The sequence below is a fragment of the Astatotilapia calliptera genome, chromosome 11 (genome assembly GCF_964374335.1).
Source record: "Astatotilapia calliptera chromosome 11, fAstCal68.1, whole genome shotgun sequence".
In the NCBI taxonomy this organism is placed as follows: domain Eukaryota; kingdom Metazoa; phylum Chordata; class Actinopteri; order Cichliformes; family Cichlidae; genus Astatotilapia; species Astatotilapia calliptera.
This window is the reverse complement of record NC_137432.1, coordinates 23,656,682-23,684,379: the sequence shown is the minus strand read 5'-3', so window position 1 is coordinate 23,684,379 and position 27,698 is coordinate 23,656,682. Positions and strand designations below refer to the sequence as shown.

The following is a 27,698-nucleotide window of genomic DNA, read 5'->3' as shown; positions in this document are numbered from 1 at the left end:
GCCGAGTCACATGCGCTCAGACTTTATGTTTTTTAAATGTAGTCAAAGGACTTTGATAGGTGAACGGAAATCAAGAAGATTAAAGTTTCATACATAAGAAGGAAAGGATAAAAGTACAGCTGTACTGTACAGTATCAGATAAGGCATTCCTTTCAGGGACTAAAGTTTTTATACTCAAACATCTGGATGTTGATGTAAGATGAGGCTGTTTGATGATAGAGACGTGGCAATAATTTCACTGGCTCTTGGCCTAAGAGAATCTCAATACATTTTTATAGCTTTTCATGTGTACAAATGATATTCTTTGAATTTAATCTGATTTCTCTTCATCTCAGCGTAAGGCAAAAACAAAAACAAAAATAAAACAGGTAGTGCTTCTTTGCATGCATACTGTTATGTATACATCCAACACATGCACTATCTGCACAAAAACCCATAAACATTCAATTGTTTTTCCCTCTCATCATCCCAGGCCGTGCTGTTTTCATGCTTCTCAGGGTACACTGTGCGTAATCCAACAGCTATGTAATGAGGTGCATTTTTCATCCATTTTCAAATTCACTATTAATCCCTGCAGAGATGCTTCAGTGATGCGTGGCTTGGTTGGTTATCCCTTTCATTAATCCGTAGAAAAGCAGTTTCTGCAATTCGGGCTATTTGAAGTCTCTCAGCTACTCCTGTCCTCTCAGACTATGGATGGCAACAGAGATTATATAATTCAGTAGAGTGCTGATATGTCAATCAAATCAACCAATCCCTGATTAGAATCTGGTAATCCTCTCTCCAGAGTCTCCAACAATGAGACGGGCCATGGAAGGATGGATCTATAAAACATTAAGAGATCAGGAAAATGAATATTACTAATCACAAGTGTTAGCAAAAAAAAGCAGCACAGAACACACAGTACTTAAGTGTTGAGAGTAGAAACATACAGTACGTAAGTTGCTGTTGGCAATGTGAATGAATAATCAGATGATTAATTAAAAGCTTTAAAAGTACAGAACATGTAGTTATTACAAACTAAATTCAGACTGAGACAAATGAAAAGACCTAGGAATTTATCACTGTGGTTTTACTCAACAAGTATTATTTATGCTAAATCTTGTTTTTCTTTCTGACCTGTGCTTGAAGCGGCCCGTAGGGCACAAGCTCTCCGTCCACAGTGAGTGTTCCTCGTGCCGACAGAGGCTGCAGCCTGAATGCTTTACAGGTAACGTGGCTCACATAGGGAGAGCTGACAGAGTGGTGGGTTCCTCTTTCCATGGCAAAGAAAAGTCTCAGTAGAGTTGCTCTAGAGATCCCTGCTCGCACAAAAGTCAGATGGATCAGCCCATCGTCAAACCTGGCCTGGGGTGCAGCAAAAAGGTCAGCCCCAAGGTGGGTCTGATAAAGGGCCAGGACCAGGACAAAGTCCCCTTCAATGGTGATCCAGTCTCGAGTGGGAAGGGGCTGGTCAAGAGGGGGTAACAATTCATCCCTTGCTAGATTTAAAGGCAGCGAGAATGATGGACGGTTCTTGAAGGGTCCTGCTGGTTCAGCAATGTCAAAGTTAAAAGAAGAGGATGGCGTGCGTAAAGAGGGCGAGGGTGATGTGGAATTTGGGGTGTTAGGACGAGGAGCGAGGTAGGATGATGAGTGTGGGGAGGCACAAGAAGGAGACGAGGGGGGTGTGGGAGAAAGAGACAGGGAGAGAGAGTTGAGTTTAGGTGGGAGGGAATTTGTCTGGGAGTGCTGAAGGAGGGAGAGGGGCCTTGGCCGGGAGGCGTTTTGGTTTTTGTCCAGGGTTTTGGCCTTGTAAGAGAAGGGAGAATGACGAAAGGGAGAGGAGATCGTCAAAGCTCGCTCACGAGCGACATCCAGTGTGTATGAATCTTTCCGGTAGTAAGATCCATTCAGATCCATATCATCGACGCCATTTGAAGTGCCTGAATCTGCATCAGCCTCCTGACTGAGAGGCTGGTTGCAGAGAGCTTCGGCTATCTGGCTTGAAGGGGCTGAATTCTTTCTCACTGCCTGCCTGGTCTCATGAAGGCAATCCTGGTGGGTGACGCCATCCTCTGGCTCTTCATCTGCCTCTCGCCCCATGACAACCCCATAGCTCTCACCCAGCTCTCTCGCATGCAACACTCCCTCTCCTTCTACAGAACCACTGCTCCCTTCCCCGTCCTTACCTCTATCGTCTTCCTCAATCTCCTCTGAGTATTGCTCTGCTGTTCCATCATCTTCCCTTTCATCCTTGATCCTCTCCAGCCTTTCTTCCCTTCCCATACTGCATTCATCCCTTTCATTTGATTCTGAACTTGTCCCTGATCTCTCTGAACAAGTCCCTGACCTCTCCTCCTCTGCTTCCATCTCCATCTGTCCCTCCCTCTCTCTGTCTTCTGCCAGACTGCTTGCCCTCACCACACCAGTTCCTCCTCCCCTGGCCCTCTCCCTTCTTCTCTCCCTTTCCTTTTGCCTCTCTTCTTTTTCCCTCTCTCCCTCACCCCTGCGCAAGCTCCTCTGTTCACTGATGCCCATGTCAGAGCAGGTGCGATGGATAGGCGTGCGGCAGAAGCCCTCCAGGCCTTCTGTGATACTGCGGGAGAGCGGTCTCCTTGGTGGAGGTGTGGCATCTGGTGATGTGGTGACAACAGAGGGTGGTAGGAAGGAGAGACGACCCTTGTAGGATCGTAGAGAAGCTATGCGCACTAATGTGCCCAGGGTGAAGCGAGCTGAGCCAAGACCACGATACCTGGAAGAAGACAAGACTGCAAGTGAAGCTACATTTTGAAATTGACGTCACATAATCCAGAATAAATTAAAAGCCAGGCTTTTATGAAGAAAACAACATTAGATTAAGATTCTGAAAACTTGAAACACCCACCTCTCACTCTCAATGTCCACATCGGACACAAAGCCCCAGGCAACAGAAAGAAAGGAAAACAGTCTCCTGGGTCCTGCAGCACGGTTGCTGTTGGAAGGGGCGGGGCTTGTTGTCACAGAGACCAGGTCCATGGGTCGGACTCCGCCTCGACAGAGCAAAAAGCAGCAGTTCAAAAGGAGGGGCTCTCGAAGGCACATGTCATACCTGAGGAAATTTTAAAAAAAGTAAAAATAAAGACAGATCTGTACAACAGCTATTCAAAGACTAGATTAAACAAAACAAATATACATAATTCTACGGTCTTTTGTTTAGGAAAAAAACATTGTTTTTTATGTAGTTTATTTTAACAGAATAATCTGGGTATCCATGGGCTTTTTTGTAAGGTCAGTTTTCATAAAAATAAACTAAAATCATCTGACTACATCAGAGGGTCTCAGGATCATCTAAACCTCCCTGTACAAGCCAGCAGATAAGGACGTTACATTGAACATAAATGTCACGACAACTGGATATTCTTCTCGGAAGTTCAGTAAAGCAAAAGAGACATGCCATCATATGAATGTATGAATATAATAAGAAAATTCAGCACTAGCAAAGAGAGCATCCATTGACTCTGAGACCCTCTGTGATGCAGATCCAAGGAGGTTTAAATCATAGAAAATTATTTCTAGACAGAAGGATTCATGGCTAGAAAATGAACCTGGTATCAAAATGTAGATTAAAAATGAGCCATTTCATTGGCTAAAAGTTGTTTTGACCAGCCAGCTATCTCACAGGATGAGATAGCTGGCTGAGGGTTTACAGAAAGTGCACTTTTTTAAGTTTCTCCAGAAACGTATCAGAAAACAGATAATTCTTTCAGGGTATCACAGCTTGTTTCTGTTACTCTCTGTCAAAAATATTAAACTGGTTAAGTTTTGCTGTGAAAGAGTCTGCATATGCAATCTGTAATATGATTGGCTCATTCAGAGGTCATAAAGTTTAAAGAATTAACTTGACTGCACCCGTTATCAGCAAACACAATCTAGACTGTCAGCATTACTTTAAATCATCCACTATGCAAACACTGAGGGAGATATGAAGACTTAATGTTCCACCTAATTCCACACTGTACAGGCAGCTGGAAGAAAAGCTTCAACCTAAACAGATGTGCTCACCCTGCGTGGTGATTGATGGAGCCAGCCAGTGCATTCCCAGAGCCGCAGGGTAGAATCCCGACAGGTGTTTTTATTGCTTGTTCCCAGTCTGAGCGCTCCATCAGCCCATTAATTACCTGCAGGAAAACAAGACAGAAGATTTAAATAATCACAGTGTTAGACATAGACATACATTTACATGCCACAATTTCAGCCTGGTTGTCCTCTCAGGCCAAAAACACCTTACCTCATGCAGTAGACCATCCCCAGAAACAATGATGATGCCATCCCACTCTGGGAGTGATATCTCTCTGATGAGCTCTCTGGCATGGTTCTGGCGTTCTGAGGGAGGGTAATTACGTTAATGCCTGCCATATAAATGCATACATTCTGACTCATTGGGATGTTTTAGACCTCAGGGTGTTACCTGTCTGTATAAGGTTGTAGCTGATGTTGGACTCTCTAATCATTGGCAGGATGTGGGTCTGACACCACTGCATTGCCTGGCCTCTTCCACTGAAGGGATTGACCAATAACAGTAGTCGCCTGGGACGAGGTAGCAGACTTCTTGAAAATTCTTCACAAGAAAGACAGAACAGGATGGATTAATTAAAACCTGCACAGCTCTGGTCCAGGACAAAGAAAGTGGTTCAGAACATTTTCAAAACCAGCCAACTGGGACATAAGCTAAGCTGGTATTACAGTGTTGCCCAACCTTGGACTTTGAATGCATTTATCCATTTGAAGCCTCCTAAAGTTCTCCTGACAGAATACATATCACACTGTCCTTCAAGAGTGAGTTTGTCAATCATTTAAAGTCAGATATAAGATAAAGGGCACATTTAGACTTCAAATTATAGGTATTATAGTTGGTCAAAACTAAACAGTGGCATACGAAGGCAATGAAATTACTCTAGTCCTGTTCTATAAAACCTGTGGGGAAAGTAAATATCTAAGGATAAAATTCAATATAAACTGTAGTATGTTATAGATGAAACCACTGGTGCATGAGAGGATATTATGTGGCTGTGCTGTCACATAATCCTTGATTATGCAATAAACCACACTTCACGCTATTGTGCGGAAAACCCATCTGACCACACCTATAATGCCCGTCAGCATAAACATTCTCAGTATTGGGCCACTGAGTGATTCAGAAGTGTGATTATGAATGTTACACAAGCAGAAATTAAAAAAAGAATGACAGCTGCATCACTGCGAGTGAAGGGTATGCACTAAAGATCTCAGAAGACGAGGAGATTTAAGAGACTTAAGGATTAAAGAGTGAGCCTACAGACGAGGAAAAGAAAAACAGAAGATGGGAGATGCCGATTAACTCTGTGCCACACAGACAATGGAGACAAAAAAAGTAAACACAAACACAAAGTTCATGCTGAGCTGTCAGATAACTGAGGATGGTGACTCCCCGCCCTCTGTCTCTGCATTAGACACTGAAAGATACAGACCACATGTGCAGGAAAGATAAGAGGAAGGACGTATAGGTTTAGATGGAAAAAACCCCACAAAAAAAATAAAGAAAATGATCCTGTTATGTGAAACACACAAAATCCAAAAGCTCTCGATGCTAAATCTCACAGCCTCTTAGGGTGCATTAGTGTTAATCCTCATTTGTCTTTTATATAATGCCCCAAAATGTTAAACTAGTCTTGTTACCATTTGTGCCCTCAGTGAGGAAATGTAATACATTAAAGTCTTGGTTCCCTGTGACATTACGCTAGGCTTAGTAGAAGTTTACAAAGAGGGCATGGAGCAAAGTGGATTGATGCTACATTGTGTAGGTTTTCTACTGTAAGCATCTGAAATTCAAGACTTTATCAAGGAGACAAATACAAAGCCTAAAGCTCCATAAACACTGTGATAAGCTATTAGTGTTACTCTTTTAATTAGGCCATCAGCTCAGTGTACAGTACCAACGATCAGGGCGAACTGTGGTTTACAGTTGCTGCCACTATCAAATCGATTTCAGCCTAGTCTTATATAATATAATAGAGCAGATGTAGTTGTATATAAGACATCGGAAAACTGAATTTTGCCTTAATGAATTTTTTGCCTTATTGTTCACTAATTTGCTTTTTTTTATTATTAAATTATTATTATTAAATTGTGATAAAATAAAATAAAAACTGTCTGAATTACTCCTGGAAAATGTTCAAAAGCTTTGCTTCTACTGCCCACGGTCATTTATAATAAAAGTTTATCATTATGACATACTTACATTTAAGACAACATAATAAAATTCATGCAATAAAACAAAAACAAAAAAATCACACTCTACAGTATATAAATACGCAAAATGTGTAGCTACTGCTACAGTCTTTTGTATGTTCATTTAGAAACAAGATCCAAGCTGCACAAACAAACCACAGGTAAAACATACACTCACCTGTGTTAGCAGTGACCATCACACCTCTAAGTAGACACTGTACAGCAGCCGACCACCTCTCAGCTTCAGCTCTGCTTTCTGCCAGATAGGCCCTCACCTGCCTGCGCCTGGACACTCCTTTCCTTCGTTTTCCTGGTGGGTACCAGTACAGCACCAGCAGAGGGGGAGCAGGGGACCGGGGGCAGCTGCACCCCACCAACTCTAATAAGGGTAGCAGGAGACGAGCTTCTTTTCCAGGCCGGGGGGACAGGCGTTGTATATGTATGTGGGTGTGGGTGAGGGTCAGGGCGTAGTTGGATGCCGGAGCTGGAGTTGGAGGAGCAGCTGGGGACAGCCCTCCTGAACCACCGGGGCTGTTGGGACTACTGTTATTGTTGCTGTTTGTTCCCCAGCTGGCAAACTGACCATGAAGGAGAGCTTCTGCTGGAGAAGGTGAGGAAGGTTCTGGGGATCGCATTTTCTTTGCTCAAAGTTAATCAGTCTAAAAAAAAAACAAGGGCTTCTGAACTCAGATGCTTGAAGAGCTGGGCAATCTACCAGCTGTTCATGTTTTGCAGCACAAATTGAAAGACTATGTCTGTCGAGAACTTTCTCCTTAAAATCTCTTCGAAATCATTCTTTTTGTCAGTGCTTCAGTTTAAGGGGTAAAAGTCACAAAAAATGATCTTCCTGTCGTTCCAGTTCAGATATATGTCTTCATTTGAAAAGAATACAAATAACGTTTCCCAGTTTAATCCTTCTTCAAATTAGAGTATTTTTTATTGATCCAGTGAAGATGGGAACTGCTTAAGACCAGTCTTTGTGTCACAGTTAGAAACCTCCCATCAAGGTGTGATCTGTGGAGCTGTCAGCTCATACAGTTGGCTCCGAATTGGAAAGTGGACAGAAAATACATCAACATAGTCACAACAAACAGGATTTTTATAAAATGTAGAATCAGTCATTTAAGCAAAAAAAAAAAAAGTGTTCTTCACAAAGTATAAAAATAAGTTTACATTACAATGTAAAAGCTGCCTATTGTGATAGCAATACAGGGCAGCTCAGCAGCTACTTAACAATGACAATTCGCCTTAAATAATTACACATATGGACAAAAATGAAACTCTTAGTTGCATTAAAAATGATCATTAAGTATGATCAAGACAAAACACAAACACACCTTGTTTAGACAAGGAGGTTACAACAATTAAATTAAATTAATGCACAAGATTTTTGTAAAGTAAGTTGCATTTTAAGTGTTGCCCAAAAAGTAATTAATGCCACAAAGATAGATTAGTGCAGACTTTTCAAGACCTTTGACACTTCTATTGCTATCTTGTTCTAAGTGACATAAAGGAGGCAGACAAAAGGAGTGACTAAGCCAGTTCTCCAGACAGTAGTGTGATAACATTCACTCAATCAAGTACTACCCCCCAAGAGGCGGAGCAACACAAAGACAGGTGAAAAAACAAAAATGACAACAGAAATCAAAAACAAAAACAGAAACAAAACAAAAGACAAACAAGGAGACAGTTCCAGTTGGGTCCTTAATTTATGTCATCTTAAAGTCCTTGAGTCAAGCCTCACGTTCCCTCCCAAATATCTCTGTTCCTGTTTGAGGACAAAGGAGAACAGCAGTTAGTGGAAAAAAACAACAGTAGGAAAAAGAAACAAAAGCAGGGGCCTGACTAAGAAGCAAGTTCAGCATACCCTGAATATTTTTTCCTTATCTGGTTTCAGTTACTCTAACATGCACTGATCAGCTCAATAACTTAACCCAGTGTTTTCCAAACTACCTGCAAGTGCGTTCGCTTGATGTGTCATTAAGACACAGGAGGATCTGACATACGTGTATGTAAAACATTTTAAATTCAGTGCCAGTGAGGTTAAACTGTGTGAGAACATGTAAAAAATAAAGAAAAATATGGTTTTCCTGTCTATTCACAAACTTTGTATAAAGTTTGTAAGAACAAGGCACAGGTGTCCTGTTTTAAGATCATGCTACTAAAGGCGTACAGAACACTAAAACTACTTTAAACTTGCTAGCAGCAAACAGAAAAAAGCCTGTTCCTGTACAGCCAGTGAAAGCTTAGTTCACATTGCCAGCAGTAAGAGTCAGACCCGCTCCCGGTGGAAGTTGGACTCTATCAGGGCTGCCCTTTGTCACCAGTTCTATTTGCAGCTTTTGTAGACAGAATTTCTAAGTGCAGTAAGATTGTGGAAGGTTTCTGTTTTGGAGGCCATGGATAATCTCTTTGCTTTTTTGTGGAATCATGCAATTTTTATTTATTTTTTTTGCCTCACCAGGAAGTGGCCTCCAGCACCGAGGTGGTTGGTAGCTTAGTGTGAAGTGGGATAAGAATTAGCGAATCTAAGGCTATGTTCGCACTGCAAGCAAAAGCGCATCAAATCCGACTTTTTTGACCCTACCCTAAACTGTTGAGAAGACAACGTTGGAGAAACGTGAACATTTTATTTGTACTGTATAATCTGCAGATTCTGACAGAAACCTGCAACTATCCTTTGAAGCACAGCTCCTCTCTAAAACTGCAATAAGGATAATTATTAGGCCATATGTAAATAACAAAATAACTTTATAACTTAAAGAAAAATTGGGAAACGTAAAGACTGAAACAAGTCTTTATATTAAGGGCTATCAGTCAAACAATACTGTTTGCTCTGGGTCTAAACAGAGCGCGTTGTGTGTGATGTCTTCTTTTGTGCATGCGGGCCACTTTGAGGGTTCACACTAGAGCGCTTTTGCTGTCACATTTTATTTGTAGTGTGAACAAGCAGACAAAAAAATCGGATCTGATCAAAAAATCGGAATTGAGCATTAAGACAGTGTGCAGTGTGAACGTAGCCTAAGACACAAGGTTCTCAGTCAGAAAAGGGGTGATTGCCCACTCAAGGTTAGAGAGGAGTTGCTGGCCGAAGTGAAGGAGTTTAACTATTTCTGGGTCTGATTCATGAGTGATGCGAGTTTGAAAGGCTGATTGGCACAGCATCAGCAATGATGTGGACGATAAACCGGTTTATTGCGGTGAAGAGAGAGCTAAACTTGATGGTTTACCTGTTGATCTACATTCCTACCCTCACCTGTGGACCCAAGCTCTGGGTAGTGAACTGAAATACTGACATCATCAACACAATCAGCAGATTAGAGATAGGGTGAGAAGCTTGGTCGTTTTGGAAGGGCTCAAAGTAGAGTCATTCCTCCTACACATCAAAAGGAGTGGGATGCTCCCTGGGTGCCTCCAAGGTGAACTGTTTTGGTCATGTCCTATCGTGAGGACGCTCTGGGGTACACCAAAGAGGTGCTGGAGAGATTATATCTCCCAGAAAGACTGTGAATACCTTGGCGTCTTCCTGGAAGTACTAGGGGAGGCAATGGGGGGGGGGGGGGGGGGGGGGGTGTCACTCTGGTAAGACTGGTACACATTCAAACCATGATAGTGGTAGATGGATGGATGGCACTAAGAATCCATTGTTTCTCATTTTTCAAAATTTCTCAGACAAAAACTTCACCCCCTCAAAATAGCTGTACCATTAGGTCCATGGGTCAGAATAGATCATTTACTCTGGTAAAAAGCGAATCACCCTTTGTAACACTGATAATCCAGTGTTATAGCTGATGTTACCTCAGTAAGAGCAGAATCTTGCTTGCCAGTACAAGCCTCAGCACTATGACCACACCACAACGCTGTGGTGATAACCATGACATGATTTTGCAAATATTTAAGAAATCCAAATTTAAGCAGCACAACAGTAAATTACATGAAATGAATAAAACTTTAGATTGATTGTACTGCACAAAAACAATACTTCAGTCAAGTACAGAGGAGGACATTGATGATAAGAAAACTGATTATGGGTACAGGGTGAAGCAATATAAGATTCGTTATGCCCTTTGACCTGAGGTGCGTCTGTGATAAACCACGTAATGACTCAAGAGTCACACATCCTCAACTGGCTTGCTGAGACACTATTTTTTGTAGAGGAAAGGTTGCATGACAATTCATGTGTTTTTTTTCTAATTCAGGGTAACTTCTGCGTAACAGGATTTAGGGACACAGTGTCTCTTTCACGGTTTAAATAACCTAACCTAAATAATTGTATTATATTTTACAGACTTTGCAATAAGCATTAGTACAGTCTCATATTTGTACCAAACAAGGAGGTCTGGTATCACCTCTTATCAAAGAGCCATATCAGGATTTTCCCTGTATGGTAAATCTTTTATTTCCCTCCAAAAAGGTTTTAAACTTCTACCAAAGTAAAACAAACAGAGGTATGATTTTTGAAAGTGGGATTTCATTCAGTCAAGCTTAAACATAACTTTGTTTTACAACATGTCCCCATATAATAGGAAAACGCACAGACTTCTGCATAAAATACTCATGTTGACCCTAGAAAAACCCTGGATATATAATCAAAATACACCGAAACACATGAATTATTTTCAAATTACATTACACGTGAGGTTATAGCAATGATAAATTACCAAGTCAGCAGGAGACAGATCATTAGACTTTAGCTCATAAAGTACAATTGCTGCAGTCTCACCTGGGACTTCGGTTTACCCTAAATTAATAAACTGTTCACATCTTTCAACTTTTATAGCAGTCAGGAAACATTATGCAAGCTGTGGTGTAGACAAAATCAATACTTGGCTGATGTCCCGTCCTGATAAAGCACACACACAGAAAAAGACCCTACCGATGCCCATTGTTGCACCTTACCCTGTCCTTGAATCGCAGGGCGGGGACACCCAATAATAATAATAATAATAATAATAATAATAATAATAATAATACTATGCTCCGACTAATTTTGGTCTCCCACACAATGAGGTTGTCTTTGAGTGACTTCAAAGTACAAAGCCAATTTTCGATAAGGTTACACTTTTGAATTCGAGGTCGCTCTTGTAGTAAAGGCGTTATTAAACATTTATTAGCAGCTTGTCTGGTAGTAAGAGCTACGTCTATGTGGTTAAACTTTAATGCTACATGGATTTGACAGGCTGTTAGCCTGCTAACCTGTTCATGTTTAGCTGTATTTTGACAGTTACAGCACAGGCGAGCTAGAGCCGATAATTCTAGCTTGTAGTGCCAGAAATGAGAAGGTGAAATATGAACTGCAGGAAGCGGGTCTTTGTGTACGGTAAACAGAGCTGCTAAGCAATAGTGAATCGAGCGTCACTAACATTAGCTAATGTAAACGGCTGACACGCTGCACAGGGGCTAACTAGGGGCTTTCTAACTGACATATAGTCCCAGTTCAACCTGACAAATATATTCAAATATAACTCCACTAAAGATTAGTGAGGAACACTATGGACAAATCGAAATAAAATGCCCCTTTTGTTTAATTAAATACTTAAATTAGCGAATAGGATACATGGTTTTAGCTAGCAGTTATTAAGACCCTATCAAAATGAGCAACAGGAAAAGTTGTTTTCGAGCTTTGTATGTCGCCAGAAGCATATCTGTATAACCCATGTTTAATATCATTTCATGGTTTTTAAAGAAGAAAAGAAAAAGCCCCAACTACCTCATCTTGGCTCCCCTCTTTCGACAGATAGCCTCTGAATGCTGTGGCTCGGTGCAGGAAGTATGTGGAGACGCAGGAGCAGCAGCTCTGAGCGGCGGAGAGGAAATCCAATGACGATAAGGAAAACAGAACACCCACCCACCGACATTCTCCAATCATTGACAGACCAGCACTTCCTGGCCAACTCACTTGTTATCAGGCCGGTTGATAAATGCCAATTAAAAGACGTGTCCTGTAACATTTACGTGGGGACCTCAGTTTATTAGCCACATGCCATTCTTGTCTTCCAGCATGGCTGGTGCTTTAACACGAGCTCCACCATATTAACAATGAAGGGTGTATTTTGCGAAGAGCAAGCAGGCAAACAAAAACACAGAAGACATTTTGTACAACCAGCCTTTTATTGGTAGCAGAGTGAAAACAAAAACGCATTAGTTCTTGTAGCCGCAGCTGGCTCTGCGACCACGGGCTCTCTCGAACTTCCTGCCCTTGGAGCGGACGTAGGGCCTGGAGAAAGACACAAAAGGGTTTAAATTTAGCATATCTAACACATAAGATTAAATTCCATTTGTCCCTTGAACTCAATGTCAGTGGTAAAAATCAATCTCTTATTTTTCCAGTGGGAAAAGACCGAAGCAGGTATTTGAATGAAGCCTTTCATGGCTGGGCCTTTACATCATCCTGTGAGTCACAATCCAGCTATGTTGATGGATCATACATCATCCTAAGAGCTTCATTTGTTTGGGACAAAGTGCTGGAATTTATTTTGTTTGGGAACACATTTCCATCAATTCATCATTACCTTACATCAGCCTCACATGTCTTTACTTGTTAAAGGTAGGTTTCATCAACATGTAAAGTACTTTAGAAGTGTCTTCTGATTTAGCTCAAGAGTCTTTTTATAACATCATTATTAACATGTGTGAAAGACATTGTTCTACACTGACAACCAACACCACCTCTGAACTCCTCAAACCTTAAAACTATTGTATTTAAAAACATCAAACACTGATTAAATCAAGAGATATGTACCATGTCTACCACCTGTAAGATTTATTTACTAATTATGACTGAAGTGGTTACCACTTCAATCATGCTTTTAATAGGGCGGAGATTTCTAATTCACTTTTGTAATCTCGTCCTAGGAGACGAGCCCAAGAAACAGCTGGACGTGTATTTACTAAGTCTGAATGTAAACCCTTTAAAAAAAAAAAAAAAAAAGCATGCCAGAATAAGGAAATCATTTAATTCTGGCCTTTGTGGACTCCTGGGCATTTAAAGCATGAAGCAACAGTGGACTACTGAGAATCCCTTGAGCAGTTTTCAAACATGCATTGGAAGCGCTTCTCACAGCTGTGTGAGTATGATGACCATCAAAAACTTAACCACAAGAGCACAAAACTGTGTCCAGACATTCTGAATATGTCACTTCCTGCTAAAACTAAACATTGATTAGTGCTTAGAGAACTATGAGGCTTATAATCTCCTTATGTGTGCTACAGACAAGAAAGGGCAAGTTAAGGCAAGTGTGGACAATGGTCTCCCTGATTCTCTCAACGCAGTCCTGAGTACATGCACATAACCAGCTTTAGTTAAAGGCTAAGTAGGGCTGTGCGATATGACCAAAATCTCATATCCTGATATAAAACATCTATCATCCGATAACGATATAAATCACAAAATTTTAACATTTTCTGTAAATTCTGTGAATCTCTGGCAGCTCGACTCGTGAAGTGTTTCCAGCTGGGCGCCATGTACCTGGAATCCATTGTTTTAACCGATGCATGAAACTACACATTTTCAGTCATAAGTTGTAACGGCCGCCGTTTTCTTTGTGAGTATTTATTACACGGCGTGCTGCAGGGAAAAGCCTGTTCTAACGTTTGAGTCTAAGGTTTATTTTTTAGCACCTGACGGCTATTTTTTGCTTCTCATCCGTAAACACTGCATACTCTTTCACGTGATTCAGTTTATTTTGAAGAGTCTCAACAGGATCTTGAGCTTTATTGTGAAAGGTTTATGTGGAAAATAAACAAGCGGATACGCGATGGTCGTTGTTGCTAACGACAACTAAAAAGAGGCGCTCGTCCGTCTGTAGTGTGGTTATATAAGAGAGAACTTTAAGAAATTAATATAGCCACTACAGTGACCATCAAAACGATGAAAAAATATTGCAGTAAACAGTTTATTTTGCGATACCACGAAACAAATGACAGCGTAAAATGAAACGATAGATGTTTTTATATCGTCATCCGATATATATTGTTATATCGAACAGCCCTAAGGCTAAGTAGTTTTTTTACAACAGCAACTTCACATCAGATGTACACTTACTTGGTGTGGCTGTGAGGGGTTCCAGGAGCCTTTCCAAAGTGCCTGTAAACCTCTCTGGCTTTACGAGGTCCTGGAGGAAAAGACGATATTAAAGGTTAAAATATATATACACACACACACACACACACACACAAGTCATAACTGATGGGAGACCCGGACCCAGTTCCAATCAAACATCACTCCAACTCGGATTTAGTTCAAGTATTCTTTTAAAAAATATATATAATTTGTATAATAATAATAATAATAATAATAATAAGTATATAATTTGTTTCCTTTTCCTTATGTCAGATATTAAATTAAGTGCAAGAATCACGATCGTGGCTGAGGGGCGATCTGGCTCAAGAATTGGCAGTTCGTCTTGTAATCGGAAGGTTGCCGGTTCGAGCCCTGGATCCGACAGTCTCGGTCGTTGTGTCCTTGGGAAAGACACTTCACCCGTTGCCTACTGGTGGTGGTCAGAGGGCCCAGTGGCGCCAGTGTCCAGCAGCCTCGCCTCTGTCAATGCGCCCCATCACCAGTGTGTGAATGGGTGGGTGACTGAATGTGTAAAGCGTTTTGGGGTCCTTAGGGACTAGTAAAGCTTCTATACAAATGCAGTCCATTTACCATTTAAGTGCAAGAATCACATTTTAGTACGGACCAGATTTGTAAATATTAGGGAAGCACCACTGCAAGTTTTTTGAAGTTATAATGCTCCGACCTCAGATGTCTGCTGATGCTGAATATGATGTCCTAACTGCTGTTTGCTTCCTACATGCTATGCTATCTCCACCTGCACCAAACAGTGCTGAGGTGTGACAAATTAATCACAAATGAATCGATCCGCCAATACGAGATAAAGCTGTTTGAATCAGGAGTCAAATATCACACTGATAGATCCTTACCAAATATACTAAACACCTGAAGGAACAAGAAGACCGTGAAAGCCTTAAGAGTGTAACAGACCCTAAAATCTAATATTTGCACTTATTTAATGTAATTATCGAGGCTATTTGAGGAAGAAAAAAAAGCAGATGACAAATGTTTAACACAATGCTGCAACATTATAGTATGTAATTACCTAAGCTAAACTAAATATTTACATGTGAACTGAACTAACGTGATTGTTTGAAGTTAGAAAACTGTAATAAAATAACAAGAGGACACGTCCTTAGTTTTAGTATTCGTTGGTTTGGTGAACTGTGTAATCACAGCTTGCCTAACGAGACTTTGGATGTCTTCAAGACTGTGATTCTACCAGTTTCAATTCTACTACTTAAAACCTGTTAATGATTATCCTAAATATTGTACCATGAGCATACAATATCCACCTAATAATCAAGTATAAAGCTAACACAGAAACTAATAAAAACTTAACATTCTCAAACAATTAAAAAAAAAAAAAAATTAGAAACAAGCAATCTGCTCTGGAAAAATACTGAACTTCAACCCAGTCATCAGTTCTTATTGCATGTGATTATTGGTGTTATTTGCCAATTTTTTGGTTGTACCAATATTTAAATGAGTATATTTTAATGCTTGGTTATCTCTAATGACAATAATGACTGAACATTCCCTCAAAAAAAAGTCAGGTGAAAAAATCTTATGTGGTTTCAGATAGGCTAAGACAGTGTTCTCTTGTGCAGAAGTAAGATATTGACTGCCATTGAAAGCAGAAAAATACATAGTTGTTTGATGTACAATCCTCATCTATTGCAGTGTGTTCTTAGCCTCCAAATAGCCAATGAAGCTCAACCACTACAGCTTCAGCAAACTGCACACTTAAGCTGTTATCTGGTACATCTTCCTTATTGGCCAGTTTCTAGGGCATCTGGTGGAAACAGCTCGTTTCAAAAATAGGATTTCCAACTCAATATGTTCAGTTACCTGACAGCAGCACCGTGCCTTGTCCTTTGGGAGAAGCCAAAGCCAGCTGGTCGAAGGTCATCACCTGACCTCCTGCCTTCAGGATCCTACGGCGGGCACCATCAGTCACCCTCAGAGCACAAATCTGTGGGACAGCAAGCAAGAGGTGAGGTCTGATTTGAGATTTTTTTTTTAAGCCACCTTTACAATGTTGAAGAAGTAGTTAGTAAATGTATTTTCTGGTGGGGGTGGGAGTGAAGTTGAACTGTTTTTTCTTAAATGTAAGACCTACCTTGAGCTTGGGGATATCCTGAATCCTGACATCATCAGTGACTGTTCCCACGACGACAGCGATTTTGTTCTCACGGCCGGGAAGCTTCATCTTACGGATCTAGGGGAAAAAAATAAACAAACAAAAAAGAAGAAGAAATTGAGGCAAATCAATGTGTGATTATAGAACTGATAACAGGGAGTACTAAAATAAAAATCCAGTCATTTGTTTTACAGAATCTCTAAAGACGCATTAAAAACTAAATTGAAAGAGTAGCAGAGATGCACCGATCCAGGGCGCACAATCAGCCAACTTTCCAACATTCTGGTTCCAACAACCAGCCTCCTACATGACCGATTTACCATTACCACGAAGCTTACCATTTCATGAATGCGCAACACATGCACGGTGCTGCAGAAAAGAAGTTGCACTCACACACTCACAGCTATACCGGACATACTGCGAGTGTGGGTTTCACACTGAGCGAAAACAACAAGTTGTCCACTTATGTCAGGAATGTTCATACCAGGAAAACCAAATCTAATCAAAACCTAAACACAGACATTTTAAAGAAACTCAAACGTAAAGCATCTAGAACTAAAGCAATCCAAAGCTCAGAGACAGCCACCAGTCAGCAGCTTCAGTATGCGCAAAGGGTCAAAGCAGTTAAGAGGAAAATTATGGCAATGAGCAACATTATTATTCCAGTATCCGGCATTTGTCTTCTTACACAAATCTGCTGAACCTGCTTTGATTGATGTGATCAAATCTGTCAGGTAACAGTAGGCATACAGCAACTCATTTTCCATTAAATTTTTCTACCTCTTTCCATCCATTGTTTCATTTGTTTAAACGAGAGATCCTGTAACTTTCTGCAGCTTGGGCGAAACTGTAAAGTGAGCCTCTTTTATTATAAGAGTAACTTCTTCCTTAAAGAATTCATTTTGTTAGTATATGCTGTCAATTGTAGTCCTTAGAAAGGAAATACACTCAAAAAATTGGAAATCTGAATCAGTAAACTGCAATTAGTGCATCTCTCATAAGAAGAAACCTTAGAGAAGCCCTGATAGCCCTCTTCCAGCTTTATTTTAGGTTCACTGCACAGTTCGGTACATTAGGCCAGGGATGCTGAAGACTAACCAATTAACCTGGACACCATAGTAAAAGCAAACAGGAGGATACATGTGTGAAAATCAAAGTGAGAGGAAGAAAGACCTACCAGGCGGGAGACAGCAATGGGAGGCCTGTTGGTTCTGCTCATGAACAGCCTCCTCAGGACGACCCTGTTGAAGGGAGCATTGGAGCGGCGGGCCAAGAACCTGTACAACTGTTAAAGGCAAAACACCAGGAATGTCAGGATTACAGGCTTCAGACTGTTCAATAGTTGAAATGCACAAGCTACCATTTCAAACTTCACACACCTAGAAATTAATCTTACCTTGACCAGGAGCCTCAGATAGATATCCTGGCTCTTTGGCTCCTTCCTGTGCACCTTACGGTCCTTGTTGTGCCTGATGTCGACTCCCTGGAAAATTGATTAGAAGCAGATTCATATATTAATCAGGTAAGAAAAACATAATCTTGACCAAGAACACCTCATACATCTAACCCTCAACTGTTTATCTTTAAAATTAAATATATAACACCGAAAACAAAATAGAATACATTTAAGAGGGATATTACACACTACATAGCTCATACTCATCCACATAACAGCGGCCGATACACACGTTGACACTCTGCAGCTAACCGCTAACTCTGAACGGCATAGCAAACATGCATATAGCGTCAAATAAGGAAACTTCTGATCTTACGACACATACGTTAAATTTGGGACAAAAATAAACAGTGACCTGTGATAATATATAGCATCTTTAACCCATTGTAAATCTGACTTATTCTCAACTTGAAGGCGTAAAGCTACCACCGGTGTCGGCTCCCAAGAATATAGGCTAATGTGAATTATAAAGTCAAATCACACGAAATCTTAGCACGACTCGGACATAAAGTATGTTTATAACGTGTAAATGTTTTCATCTAAAACATCAGGTGGTTTAATTCAGAGGATGACCGCGGATAGTCTGACTATCGTGTTTTAGAAATTCTGTTAGCAGGACCTACCATCTTGGACTCAGAGCGAAAAGGGAAAAGGAAGACCCGAGGTCTCGCGATAAGCTGTGCGCTTAGATCTCAGGCGCCTGATTGGTTAGAGAGCATGCGTTTCCTGCCCCAACAGCTCGGATGATATGGGATGGCGCCCCCAGTGGTAGAAACAGAAAATGAGCATTTCTCGAGTTCACCTTTTCGCATCTTTTTGGTTTAATTTAGTTATAAGTATTTAAGCAAATTAGTACATTGAGTAAAATACTAGAAGGATTATTTTTTTTATCAGGCATTTTGAAAATAAACACGGAATTTCACCCAAAAAGTAGTTTTATATCACAGAGCTTTAAAAATGAATTGTTTAGATTACATTTTGTATCAGAAATGGTTTAACAACAGGAGCATGATTTATATTTAGCATATGAACAAATTGTTTTGGTTAGTTAAGTGGAAAATTTTACGTGACCTCATTATTAAAATTATAATAGCCTTCGTTTTTACCAGGCATTCATACCCGGTAATGTGTCTTGCGTTTTCCATGCTACATCGCTACACCATGCATTCTGCAAATGAAGCTGAGGCCACAGGGTGTCGCCAAAATGTAAAAAAGGCGACATCATATTTGAATTTTAATGTTTTATTGCTCCCTGACCTCTTTATTCCTCTCAGATCTCTGCCTGGGGGTTTTGACATTTACAGTGCCGTTTTATTACTACCCCGCTTTTCTATGCTGATCTCTCAAGTGGTTCTTGTTGTGATAATGATGTTTGATCTATGCATATTGGAGGATTAACAGCCCAAAACGGTCGCACGACTGAAAAATCGGCTCAAAATGGGCCAAAAAAAAAAAAAATCGCACAGTGTATGCCCAGGGAGCACCGAAGGAAGTGGTGGTGTACACTAAGTATTCATTCAAATACTATGTTTAAAAAGAAAAAAAAACAACAACACCCAGAAGTCAACAGGTTATGATCTCAAACACATTCCCAGATGTTTGAGTTAGTAAGCTGCAAATTTGAGATAAGCCAAATTTATTGATGGTGAAAATTTCGTTTGTTTTGATTTAATAGCGGAAAATAAACTTTAGTATTTCATATTTTGGTGAAGTAGAACATATAATGTTATTAAATTAATAGACATTAACATGATGAGATCATTTTATACACAGAAACACAGTTAAACCAAACTGTTTGTGTATCTGTACAATGTATTTTCCCACTTTGTTCTTTAATGTGACAAACTAAAAACTCACGTTAATCAACCAAAGTAACTTACACAGAGAAACAGACATGCTGAGCAGAATTCTATATGATGCTTTTAATTACATTAACACGGGACACCTCCCTGCAGGTGGAGGAGAGGGGCTGGGTGAGTGGAGGTGAAGAGATGAAAGCAGGAAGGTTGAGGGTGTGGAGAAGGATGTATGGGGTCTGCAGGTGAGGGTCGTAACAGAGGAAGGTGGTGAAAGGAGGTCAGAAGGTCTCGTATCTATCTTGAAGTTCAGCAGCCTCCTCAATGCCCCTTTCAGCAAAAAACTTCCTAAACAATCTCCATTTACCTCTTTCCTTCTTTTCTTGCTTCTCTTTCTCTTCGACTTCCATTTGTTCTTGCTTCTCTTGCTTTTTCTGGTCTTTTGTAGTGTCTGTCTCTTGCTCACAACATTTTCTCTGCCCATGCAACTCCATCAAGTTTGTATAATTCTGCAGAAGTACTTTGTAGTTATTCTTAAGTTGCTCCAATTGTTCCTCCTCATCTTTAGGCTCCTCTTTCATGTGTTTACACTCCTGCTGGTGTTCCAGCATTTCCTCCACACCTTTCTGACTCTGGGCCTCTTTGTCTGGCTTCACTTTTACACTTGCATCTTTTGGATTTTCCATTTCTTGTTTCTGCTCCTCCGCTGTTTTCATTTCTGCTTCCAGTTGTTTGTAACGTTCTTCAAGTTCCTTGTATTTCTGCTCTGTTTCGTTTTTATACTTTACAAAAAGATCCCAGTGGATGTAGCGTTGCCTTTCTTCCAAGAGACCATTTAGACGTCTCCTCAGCATGTATGCGCTCTCGCTGAGGTCTTGGTTTGCTCTTCGGAGGGCGTTGAGCTCATTGTAAAGCGGACCACCCCAGCGAGGAGCGCCAATGTTTAGTGGATTTCTTTGGTAGTTGAACCTTTGGGTCATTGTAAAAAAAACTAACTTTTTTCTTTACCTTAAACAAAAGAAATCCTTTCTAGACACGAAATTTAACGTTCAATAAAGTCTCTTGCTGTTTGCAGTTGAAGAGCTTGTTAGGTTTTGACGGAAGAAAACACACTGACGAGACAAGCAAAGAAGGTTTAAACGAGGCTTTCAGCTGTTTGCCACCGCGTGTCCATGGCAACGACCTTTGACAGGGCTCAAGTTATTTTGCTCTTCAAAAACAAATAAATAACGACACACAGCACACAGTTTTGTATTTAAAATTTCGTTCCACTTTCCCTTTCCCCAAATATATTCGATAGACCCTGTGCACGAGAAAATGCTAACTTCCTGGTTTGAGACCGGATGTGGGGTTGTACATTTCCGGTAGCTTTACCTTGCGGTCAATCGCTACTGCGAAGATATACTCCAAAATCATGTCCAAAACTCGAAAACGGAAAGTTCGCGTTAAGTTACAAAGAGGAGAAGGTGGGAACACTCACAACTGTTGTGTCATAAAAAATTAAAGAGTTTAGATCGATCAGTTGTTTACATCACTCAACACAAGCAGAACTGCATTACTGCAGCAGAAGACACATCGTCCACATTCAGAAGCACATCTCTGTATAGTGACTGGTCTTATGATTTAACCAGACAAATGTTCAGCATTCAAACTGCAGGTGAAGAATAGTCAAGCCAGATGTTTCCCCCATAATGTCGAGATCAGTTAGTCAAGTACACACCTACACAGCACGTTAACAAACCTTGAAAAAAAGCCACACAAAAAATGAATGATTGCTGGTAACGGTTTCTATACATTAGTATTTACGAAGTGTATGTTGTGACTTACCTTAAAAATTACAGTGGTCCCTCGCTAATAACGCGGTTCACCTTTCACCTCGCTGTTTCGCAGATTTTTTAGTGCAAGTTTGCATGCTTATTTTTTTTTTACGTCACATTGTGTCCTGCGTCCTGATCGCTGCAGACGATCTCCTCCGGGACGTCTCTCCTGTACAGTACAGAATCGCTGCATCGATTGATAGCAGTGTGACTCTGAAGTGCAGTACCGTATGTCCACGATGTCCACGAAACGTTTTGCACTGTCAAAAAATAAAATTGGCCACTTGATTTCACCTATCGCTGGTTCTTTTTAGAACCTAACACCCGCGATAAAGGAGGGACAGCTGAGAAATATAACATTTGAATCCCTTTTCTCTTTTGCCCTGAGGCGGGGGAAAAACATCGACAAGTCGATGAACATCATTTACAGATATATTGGGTAAATGCCCAAGACATCTGTAGAAATGTAAATCGCCGCTTGATTCATTCATTTGCTTAACTTGTTTTGGACCGGAAACAAAGCTTCTCACAAGCGTTTCCGCACCGGAAGTAGCATATGCTAACGTACACATAGTCGATTATCTTAAACAAAAAACTTAGTTATTGTAGCTTAAATCTAACGATTTAAGCGGTTCATTTTAACTTTCTGAATCACTCTGCTGGTATATCGGGAGTTGCGGCCAAGGAGCTGATCTACTTAATTATTTTAGTTTGTTAAAAATTCTATTCATCTTCTGCTTGAATTTGTCTTCAGTGTTTGTAACAGTGAAGCTCCAGATTACAATGACAGCAAATCACAACAGCAGCCTGTATTCAATTGATTTATTTTTTTATTCACTACAACATTTAAGGTTTGTATAAGATACAGGACTGAGACAGGACTCTTCCAGACACTAAACCAAGGCACAATGTACATTTCAATTCCTTTAATTTTAAATATGTTTATATTGTCTATCCTGTAAAATAGTCAGATGTCTATTCATATTAATGTACATAATTCACCTGCTTGCTGCTACTACTGCACATTCACCCAATGTGTGTGTGTGTATATATATATATATATATATATATATATATATATATATATATATATATATATATATATATATATATATGTGCAATTTTTTTGCACATGTCGAGGAGCGTGTCAGGCTACATGTCACTGTGTGTTATACTTGTATAGCTATGCATGTGACAAATAAAGAACCTTGAACCTGAGAGAGGAGGACAGAGAGGGAGAGAAAGGAAAATATGCGATTGACTGAAATGTGCCTGTTTTTCATCTCGTCAGCTTTGCTACAACTAGTTCTTTAAAGACTGAGCGTTTGCTCGGGTTTTTCTAACTAAAGCCAAGAGAGAAGTGAGGATGAAACGGAGGAAGTTTAAAGCACCTGCCCCTTTCCTGATTGGTGCCCTAATTGCCCTTTTTTTTTTGAGGCAATTTTTAAATCTTTGTTTATTTATTTTATGTGTGTGTGCGTGTGGGGTCTTGCCTGCGCCCCTCAACAATAATATTTAACTATTAATCACAGTTTTGCTAAATAAAAGGATCTGACTTGCATCAGTCACATGACTACTATTAACCAATGATCGCCCTTGACTGCAGAGCGAGGTGTCGAATTGAAACAAATGGGCGTGCCGTGTGTGCACCAGTGCAACTAATATTAGCTGTCCTTTTATTAACTGCACAAGTAATGCTGGTCACAGCTGCTAGCTGGCTGGGTAAGGATGTCAGGGATCTAAGTCTGTCCACCGTTTAGGGAACATATTTAGTTTTAAAGTAAGTTCAAGGGCTTTTCCTGCCTTTCTGGAGAACTTATTAGATATTTTTTTGTGAAATATATGCATATCTACATAATTATGAATTATTATAATTATGATATTCTGAAAAAACACTTTAAAAAATATGGATTTATATTTCAAATATGACAAAGTGCTGATTTTACAGCAGCAAAATGATTGTCTCTCTAGAGTTTAAACATTTAACAAACTTTCTGCCTGCATAGACTGGATAGTCAAACAAATTGAATCCCCATAAGTACATTATTTTATATTTTTTGCTTTATTTTTTTTATTTTAATTACTTTATTGTTATAGCACTAGGAATAAATAATAAGGGAAGTACTCTGGATCAGTACCATGATGCAAAATCTATAAAGATTTTTTGCAAAGGATTCAGGTAAAATTAATGGCTACAGTGACCCTGAGCCATTGCTAGCTAAAGTGTAGCTTTAGCTATTATTATTATTATTTAGCTTTTTTTTTTTTTTTTCCTCGCATTTGGTTGCAGTATTCTCTTAGTCTGTTTAAATCAAATGATTTCACCAGATCCTCTTAACCTTTTATTCGGGAGATCGAGAGACCAGCCTCGGAGTGCTAGAATTCGAGCTGCTCACAAAGGAGAAATCAACAATATTCAACATTTGGACACCACGGCCCCAGCTGCAGGCCCAAGGCTGGAGCCCACCAAAACAACTCCCTGATAACGACTGTGTGATGACTATTCTTCCCGCCCCATGAAGGACACCTGGATTGGCTGGAGGACTGTTTACTTAGCCTGATAGGCCGAAGGACACTGTCTCAGCTAAACTATGGACACGCACACACACACACTTACACTGATAAGCACTCACTCATCCCCCTCCCTTTCCAACGCCTTCGATGCTTGTGCCCTACCGGGGATGATAGCAGTCAACTGGACCAGCACAGATGCTGCAGGACCGGATGCGCTGTCTACGCCGGCTCTCTCTTACCCTTTACCCGCCCTGTTGCTTGTCTCGTGTTTCTATGGTGTATTGATAGTCATGTGCTTTTGTGCTGAGGTGTTTTTTCTTTTATCAAACTGTTCTCCCACTAGGAGCTCAGTCTGAGTGGAGTTTTTTTTCTCCTCCTCTTACCTCATGTAGTGTATTTTCGTTGTTTTTTTCCTATCAGCCTACCTTCTGACATGTCTGCCCAATGTGATGTTTGTGTAAAGTTGGTCAGAAGGTTCCTTTGTGAGTGCGCATGCGCCATTAGCGTGCTGCCTGCTGTAACCCCTAATTTCCCTCGGGATGAATAAAGTATTCTGATTCTGATTCACAATAGAACAAAACATGTCAAAAACTGAAACAATGTATCATGTGACGTTTAAAGAAAAATATTAGCTCATTTTGAATCTGATGGCAGAAACACATCTCAAAAAAGTTGGGATAAGTCCATATTTACTACAATGTAGCATCGCGTCTTTGTTTAACAGCAGCCTGTAAACATCTGGGAACAGACCAGCTGCTGGGGTTTATGGGTTTCTGATGTATATAAATCACTGCATTCAGATTTTACTCACAGTGTCCCAGCTTTTTTGGAATTGTGTTTTTAGTTAGTTTACTAAAGCCTTCGATGTGACGAGGAGAGTCTCAGGTTCTTTCCTGTTCATGGTGTCGCTGCTGTCTGAGGTGACACAGGAAGATTGTGAAAACCAGGGCGACACCACCCAGAAACACCGTCCGAGCCACAGGGGGGACGAATGCAAAGTTCACTGCCTGAGGTGATGGGAAAGAAGAAAAATGGATATCATGATTGTGAAAGCCTGTCATCAGTGTAGTTCTCTCAGTCTGTGTGTGCAGAGAAGAGTTGAGCAAACCTGCATTGTTGACCAAAATACTACCCCAGTCTACAGAGTGGGAGGAAGAGAGAGATTATTACAGGAGATCTGGGAACATATCGCCATCATGAAGTTTAATAAAGACAGACAATGACTTTATACGTACCTTGTAAGATGTCCAAAATTTCTGCCTCCAGTCTTCAAGTGGGTCATCTTTGTGTTCAAGTAAACTCAAACCTACAATGTAGACAGATTTTGTTTTTCAATCGGTCATTAAAAAATCACTTTTCTTTACCCAATTATTCATGGGTAGATTTGTGTTACTTGGTAATAACTATAAGGTAAATCGTTTGATTAATTCAGATGTATTGATGTAACCTAAAATGTTTGTGCAGATCAGTAGAGTATGCGAACATTTGAGATTTGTCCAGATGTAATCCATAACTGAGGACAAAGCTTGTAATAATACAACAGTAATGAGCAGAAGTAGTCATGTTTAGTAATAAAAAATTGATGCCATCAGTACGGTTATATTAGTATTCTTAGAATTAGGAGGCTTCTTTAGATGAATTAAGTTTATATACAATATACAGTGATCTAATAGGTGTTTTTTTCATAGGTGAAGGCTGTTATGAAAACCCGAGTAGACCAAAGAGTCCAATTAGCATGCTAACAGTAACACCTGCTGACTATGGTCTTGAAAAGGGAAAATATCCAGTTCACAGAGTGAAAATGCCTTGTTGATATCAGTGGTCTTGGAAGGATGGACAAACTGCAGGAAGGGCATAGTGACTTAAAGCATCTCTGAAGCAGCAGCAGTAGAAGAGCACACTAGGTGTCATTCCTGCCAGCTAACAACAGAAAGGTGAGGCTACAGTTCACATGGGCCACTAAAATTAGACAATACAAGATTAGAAAATCAGTGCCTGGTCTAATGAGTCTTGAGTTCTGCTGAGACATTTGGTTAGTTGGGTCAGAATTTGGCATAAGCAACATGAAATCTTGGAAAGGATTGTGTAAACGGTTCAGGGTAGTGGTGATGTAACAATGGGATTCTTTCTTGGCACATTTTGGGCCTGTTAGTACCAACTGAGCATCATTTAAACACCACAGCCTGCCTGAGTGTTGTCCACTCTTTTATAACCACAGTGTACACATCTTCTGATCGCTGCTTCCTGGATAACACATATCACAAATCTCATATCATCTCAAACTGATTTCTTGGCCATGACAGATTACTCAAATGGCGATCTCAGACTTCCAATAAAACACCTTTGGGATGCAGTGGAATGGGAGATTCATTATGGATGAGCAGCTGAAAAATTTGCAGCATGTGTGATGGTATCGTATCAATATGGACCAAAATGTCTGAGAAATGTTTCCAGCACCTTGTTGAATTGACACTATGACAATAGATACCCCAACTCACTACTGACCTGTACCCAATAAGTTGACTAGTGAACATAGCTGCCATTAATTCAGAGTGGTATGGTGCAGTTGCATGGTCAGCAGATTCATACTGACTGTGAAAAACATCCAATAAAACAGTAAAACAATGTAGATGTCTATCTGAAGCCTGACTGGTTGAACTCTGTCTTAGATTATGGGGATTTTCTTTACACAAAAAACTTATAAAAAAAAAAAAAAATATATATATATATATATATATATAGTACCTTTCAAGATAAATATTACAAATTGTGACACATCCAATGGGGTAAAAACATAAAGACATAAAGAAAATATACGTTTTTAGTTGCTTTTTAAAAACTCAGAGTCTAGGAACCAGTCTTCCAAAAGCTCTGCCATCTTTAGATGTCAAACTTGTATGATGCACAGCCATCAGGTATTGATCACAGGCTCCTGCTGGAGGTTCACAAATAGCTGTAAAAGTCAAAACTAGAATCACATACCAATGTAAAAGGCACTGATGGTGAGAGGAGCCGCAATCAGCTGGTCCACCACCACCTTCCCAGTTACTGCCTTTACTCCGCCTCCTGGCAGCATCTTCTCCAGCCCTCTGAGCCAGTGATAGTTGAAGTTGGCGTGGAAACAAAAACCGACGGTCGCCACTCGAGCCATCTGATGCCAGTCGACTCCTACTAAATCCTCCGATGTGGATCCTGTTGCTGGTTTCTCACCCAGCACGCTCTGCTGTACGAGGTCAGCAGAGGCGAACAGGGCTGTGTATCCCAGGATGTTACTGATGTACGGGTGAGCTTTGAACACAGCCCAGACCCACTTCATAGTGAGGAATCTGATAAGAGAGAGCATTAAAGCTGAAGTCATTCGACATTTGCCTTAGTTAGGAAAGCCGTTCACTGAAGGTTGAAAAACAGTGGGTGAGGAAATTCAGCAGCATAAGGGCCAGGCTATGATTAGTGATCCCCTAAAATATCCAGACTTACCTTTCAGAGTTGCTCCTCTCACACTCTTCTGAGTCTCCCCAAAGCCAAAAAGACACAAACTACATTTCTCTGGACAAAGACGATCATCAGCAGAGGCAAATCTACACGTGACGAGATCTCACAGGGTCAAAGTTCTGCTCCTGTTGCAGTGCATGTGTGATAAAGCCTTATCATCCCCCTGGAGAGGACTGTGAGAAAGCACAAC

At 40.4% G+C, this 27,698-nt stretch overlaps 3 protein-coding genes and 1 long non-coding RNA gene across 4 annotated transcripts; 1 reads left to right on the top strand and 3 right to left on the bottom strand.

The window, feature by feature from the left end:
* Window positions 1-250: 250 nt before the first annotated feature.
* On the bottom strand, window positions 251-12,056 carry sphk2 (sphingosine kinase 2). Its single transcript, XM_026183559.2, has 8 exons — window positions 11,939-12,056; window positions 6,407-7,996; window positions 4,430-4,579; window positions 4,250-4,344; window positions 4,024-4,139; window positions 2,867-3,070; window positions 1,120-2,734; window positions 251-824 (listed from the first exon to the last, which is right to left on the bottom strand). The coding sequence occupies exons 2-8, from the start codon at window positions 6,861-6,863 to the stop codon at window positions 762-764; spliced, it is 2,700 nt and encodes an 899-aa protein (XP_026039344.1). The 5' UTR covers window positions 6,864-7,996; window positions 11,939-12,056; the 3' UTR covers window positions 251-761.
* Window positions 6,702-12,176, top strand: LOC145431929 (uncharacterized). The gene is made up of 2 exons (XR_013912253.1): window positions 6,702-6,838; window positions 11,966-12,176. It is a non-coding gene; the product is annotated as an uncharacterized LOC145431929 (long non-coding RNA).
* A 144-nt stretch (window positions 12,177-12,320) lies between these two features.
* rpl18 (ribosomal protein L18) lies at window positions 12,321-18,656 on the bottom strand. The gene is made up of 7 exons (XM_026183561.2): window positions 18,513-18,656; window positions 17,830-17,916; window positions 17,611-17,718; window positions 16,413-16,511; window positions 16,142-16,265; window positions 14,273-14,342; window positions 12,321-12,445 (listed from the first exon to the last, which is right to left on the bottom strand). Exons 1-7 carry the CDS (start codon window positions 18,513-18,515, stop codon window positions 12,370-12,372), a joined length of 567 nt encoding a protein of 188 aa, XP_026039346.1. The 5' UTR covers window positions 18,516-18,656; the 3' UTR covers window positions 12,321-12,369.
* Window positions 18,657-24,613: 5,957 nt separating this feature from the next.
* Window positions 24,614-27,681, bottom strand: LOC113032779 (mpv17-like protein). Its single transcript, XM_026185885.2, has 5 exons — window positions 27,494-27,681; window positions 26,999-27,342; window positions 25,252-25,322; window positions 25,125-25,154; window positions 24,614-25,023 (listed from the first exon to the last, which is right to left on the bottom strand). The coding sequence occupies exons 2-5, from the start codon at window positions 27,330-27,332 to the stop codon at window positions 24,898-24,900; spliced, it is 561 nt and encodes a 186-aa protein (XP_026041670.1). The 5' UTR covers window positions 27,333-27,342; window positions 27,494-27,681; the 3' UTR covers window positions 24,614-24,897.
* Between the last annotated feature and the right edge of the window lie 17 nt (window positions 27,682-27,698).

Coding starts and splice junctions, on each gene's coding strand:
- rpl18 (XM_026183561.2), bottom strand. Junction 14,343..16,141: donor AGGCACGGTGCTGCTGTCAG/GTAACTGAACAT, acceptor CTTTTCCTCCAG/GACCTCGTAAAGCCAGAGAG. Junction 12,446..14,272: donor ACCCCTCACAGCCACACCAA/GTAAGTGTACAT, acceptor GTCTTTCTCCAG/GCCCTACGTCCGCTCCAAGG.
- sphk2 (XM_026183559.2), bottom strand. CDS start 6,863: ATGCGATCCCCAGAACCTTCCTCACCTTCTCCAGCAGAAGCTCTCCTT. Junction 4,580..6,406: donor GATGGTCACTGCTAACACAG/GTGAGTGTATGT, acceptor TTTCTTGTGAAG/AATTTTCAAGAAGTCTGCTA. Junction 2,735..2,866: donor GTGGACATTGAGAGTGAGAG/GTGGGTGTTTCA, acceptor GTCTTCTTCCAG/GTATCGTGGTCTTGGCTCAG.
- LOC113032779 (XM_026185885.2), bottom strand. CDS start 27,332: ATGAAGTGGGTCTGGGCTGTGTTCAAAGCTCACCCGTACATCAGTAAC. Junction 25,323..26,998: donor CATCAGTGCCTTTTACATTG/GTATGTGATTCT, acceptor TCTACATTGTAG/GTTTGAGTTTACTTGAACAC. Junction 25,155..25,251: donor AATTTTGGACATCTTACAAG/GTACGTATAAAG, acceptor CCCACTCTGTAG/ACTGGGGTAGTATTTTGGTC.